This window comes from Apium graveolens, chromosome 5 (assembly GCF_009905375.1).
Source record: "Apium graveolens cultivar Ventura chromosome 5, ASM990537v1, whole genome shotgun sequence".
NCBI lineage: Eukaryota > Viridiplantae > Streptophyta > Magnoliopsida > Apiales > Apiaceae > Apium > Apium graveolens.
In genome coordinates this window covers 43,735,515-43,739,514 of record NC_133651.1, presented here as the reverse complement: position 1 = coordinate 43,739,514, position 4,000 = coordinate 43,735,515, and the positions used below count along the sequence as shown (strand labels likewise).

General features: G+C 38.8%; 1 protein-coding gene across 1 annotated transcript; it reads left to right on the top strand.

Annotated features, from left to right (window-relative positions):
- The first annotated feature begins 699 nt into the window (after nucleotides 1–699).
- Nucleotides 700–1,461, top strand: LOC141660014 (uncharacterized). Its single transcript, XM_074466970.1, has 2 exons — nucleotides 700–886; nucleotides 986–1,461. Exons 1-2 carry the CDS (start codon nucleotides 700–702, stop codon nucleotides 1,459–1,461), a joined length of 663 nt encoding a protein of 220 aa, XP_074323071.1.
- Nucleotides 1,462–4,000: the final 2,539 nt, after the last annotated feature.

The following is a 4,000-nucleotide window of genomic DNA, read 5'->3' as shown; positions in this document are numbered from 1 at the left end:
AGAGTGTTGCAGCTGTTAATTATAAACTAAATTCTTTATATTAGAAATATCAAAAGACACATTAATTATGGTCCATGGAACTCAAAGGATGTAACTGATAGGTTCATGTATGATCTTCTAAATTCTCCTACTATAAGTGGAGAAGGTTGTATTATTTTTAATGATCAAAACACAAATATAATCTAGTAGTAGCAGAGAACAAGTTCCAGCAGTAACTGTTCAGCTTTTGTGTTTGAGATTACTGAAATTATATTAGATTTCTATACACAGCAACACCCCAATACTCTAACAGATTGGTATCAGAGCTAGCTACATCAGAGCCATCATCAAATTAAAATGAGCAATTTTGTTTCAGTCCCAATACTTATAAAAGGCAACTATGGGCACCGGTGCATCCGGATGAAAGCATTGCTTGGATCACAGGAGGCATGGGAGATTGTCGAGAAAGGATATGATGAACCAGAGAATGAAGGAGCCTTGAATCAGGCTCAGAAAAACAAACTATTACAAGCACGGAAACAAGATCACCAAGCCTTGTCTATCATGCATATGGGCTTAGATGAAGCCATGTTTGAGAAAATTGCATCAGCAGCAAGAGCGAAAGAGGCTTGGGAAGTTTTGTAGAACAATTTTAAAGGCGTGGATAAAGTAAAAAAGGTACGATTACAAACCCTACGTGGTGAATTTGAGTCTTTGCATATGAAAGATACAGAATCAGTTCTGGATTACTTCACGAAAGTTTCCTCGGTTGTAAATCAAATGAAGAATTACGGAGAAAAGATTGAAGATGCTCATGTTAATGAGAAAATATTACGATCATTGAACGCAAAGTTGCAGCTTGTTGGGATTTCTATTGAAGAGTCAAATGATACAGAAACTATGACCGGTGATCAACTCATGGGATCATTATAAGCATATTCAGAATGTTTGTTGAAAAAGGAAGAGGTGGACTCTCAAGTACTAAAAACTGATGTCACTGTTGAAGACAAAGAGATGGTGTTATACACGCAATATTCTAGAGGAACAGGAAGAGGACGTGGACGTACAAATCATAATTTTTCCAGAGGCAGAGGACGTGGGCCTAGAAGTAGTAGATATGAAGAAAAGGCTCAAATATATCAACCAGACTGGAGAGGACAAGTACGAGGTCGCAGCAGAGGAGGAAGGTTCAATCCTGGAAGAGGTAGCAGATCTGTTGAATGCTATAATTGCGGAAAACATGATCATTTTGCCAAAGACTGCTGGTACAACAAGAAGGTTGAGGAACAATCAAATCTGGCCGAAACGGAGGAAAAGCAAGATAAAGGTGTTCTAGTCATGGCATGCAAAGGTATGATTCCTGAAGATGAAATTGTGTGGTATCTTGATAGTGGGGCCAGCAATCATATGTCTGGCCTCAAACATCTATTTACTGATTTAAAGGAAATAAATTCTGGAGTTGTATCATTTGGAGATTCATAAAAAATTGAAGTGAAAGGAAAAGGTGAAATTTATTTCACTAGAAAGGACGGAAAATAAGGAACTATTGAAGATGTTTACTACGTTCCTGACATGAAGAATAATATTCTAAGTCTTGGAAAACTGCTTGAAAAGGGATACTCTATTTTTATGGAAAACAAAGTCATGTCCCTGAAGGACAAATATGGCAGGATAATTGCTAAGGCTGAGATGTCTGAAAACCGGATGTTCAAATTGAATTTGAAAAATATTCAGGAGATGTGTTTGCAAACAAAGTCAGGGGACAATGCAATTTTATGACACAAGAGACTTGGACACTTACATTATGGTGGTTTGAAAGAGATGGCGAGTAAAAGAATGGTCCATGGGATGCAAAGCTTGGATTGTACAGGTGATTTTTGTGAAGTGTGTATGCTGGGCAAGCAAACAAGGAACTCATTCCAGAAGAAGGCAATCTATCGAGCCTCAAAGCCTCTCGAGCTAGTGCACATGGACATATGTGGTCCAATTACACCCATGTCATATGGTTCCAGGAGGTACTTTATTACTTTCATCGATGATTATTCTCGAAGAACATGGGTTTATTTCTTAAATAAAAAATCTGAGGCATTGAAAGTTTTCAAGAAATTTAAAGTGCTGGAAGAAAAGAAGGCAGGACTACAAATCATGTCATTGCGTTCAGATAATGGTGGAGAATATACATCAAACGTATTCATTGAATATTGTGAAGAACATGGAATTAGAAGGTTTTTAACTGCTCCATATTCACCACAGCAGAATGGCGTGGCTGAACGCAAGAATCGGACTATCTTAGACATGGTTCGATCAATGTTAAAGTGCAAGGAACTGCCTAAAGAGCTCTGGGCAGAGGCTGTGCAGTGTGCAGTTTATATTCAAAATCGGTGTCCTCACTCAAACTTGGGAATTAAAACTCCTCAAGAATTGTGGAGTAGAAAAAATCCTACTGTGTCACATCTTAAAGTTTTTGGGAGCCTAGCATATTCACATGTACCGGATCAAAGGAGGACCAAATTGGATGACAAGAGCAGGAAGTACATTTTCATTGGATACGACGAGAAAGCAAAAGCATATAGGCTCCTGGACCCGATTTTTATAAAGGTGGTTGTAAGTCGAGTTGTGAAAAATCAAGAAGATGATGCATGGAACTGGAATAAAGCACCAGCAGAGGAAGATGTTCAAATTTCTAAAATCCCAGTTACAAGTTTTGATACACCTGGAGAAGAAGAATTTGACGAGGATGAGCCCAGAAATCCTAGAACGAGAAGCTTACAAGATATATATGAACATGGTGAGGTACACCTAGTGTGTTTGGTGGCTGATGCAGAAAGCATAGACTTTGGAGAAGCAGTGAAAGACAAGAAATGGAATGCCACAATGGATGAAGAAATCAAAGCCATCGAAAAGAACAAAACCTGGGAACTTGTTAAACCTCCAGAAGGTTGTAAGCCTATTGATGTTAAATGGGTTTATAAAAAGACCGGAATAGTTGCGGCATAGACTTTAAAGTGCGATTAGTTGCGAAGGGCTACCGACAAAAGGCCGGAATAGACTACGATGAGGTTTTCGCCCCAGTTGCCAGAATGGAGACAATACGCCTATTGATCTCTCAAGAAGCTCAATGTAAATGGCCTATTTACCAGATGGACGTAAAATCGGCTTTCTTAAATGGAGCACTAGAAGAGGAAGTGTACGTGAGCCAACCACCCGGATATATAAAGGCAGGTAAAGAAAAGATGGTGTTGAGATTATATAAGGCTTTGTACAGTTTAAAACAGGCGCCACGAGCATGGAACACTCACATTGATGCTTATTTCAAGAAGAACGGGTTTGTGCAGTGTCCTTATGAAGCTACTCTCTATGTCTAGGAAACGCAAGGGAGTTTACTATTCGTTGCACTTTACGTTGATGATCTCATTTTTATGGAAAACAATGAGAAAATGATTAAAGAATTTAAGAAGGAGATGACCCAAGAGTTCGAGATGACTGACTTGGGTCTGATGAGATTTTTTCTTGGCATTGAAGTGAAGCAAGATCAGTCAGGTATATTTATATCTCAAGAAGCATATGCCAATAGTATTTTAAAGAAATTTCGTATGGAACACTGTAATCCAGTTGCAACACCTATGGAATTGGGCACAAAGTTGTCTAAATTTCACGAAGGAAACGCGGTGGAGGCAAACTTATATCAAAGCTTAGTTGGGAGTTTGAGATATCTCACATGTACGAGACCTGATCTATCATATAGTGTTGGAATTTTGAGCAGATTTATGGAACACCCAAAACAAGCTCACTAGAAGGCAATAAAGAGAATTTTGCGATATGTGCAAGGAACAAAATCTCTGGGATTATTTTACTCAAGGACAAAGGATTACGAGCTGCTAGGCTATTTTGATAGTGATTGGTGTGGAGACGAAGATGATGGCAAAAGTACATCTGGATACATGTTTTTAATGGGAGACACGGTTTTTACATGGTACTCCAAGAAGCAGCCCATTGTTTCTTTGTCAACCTGCGAGGCCGA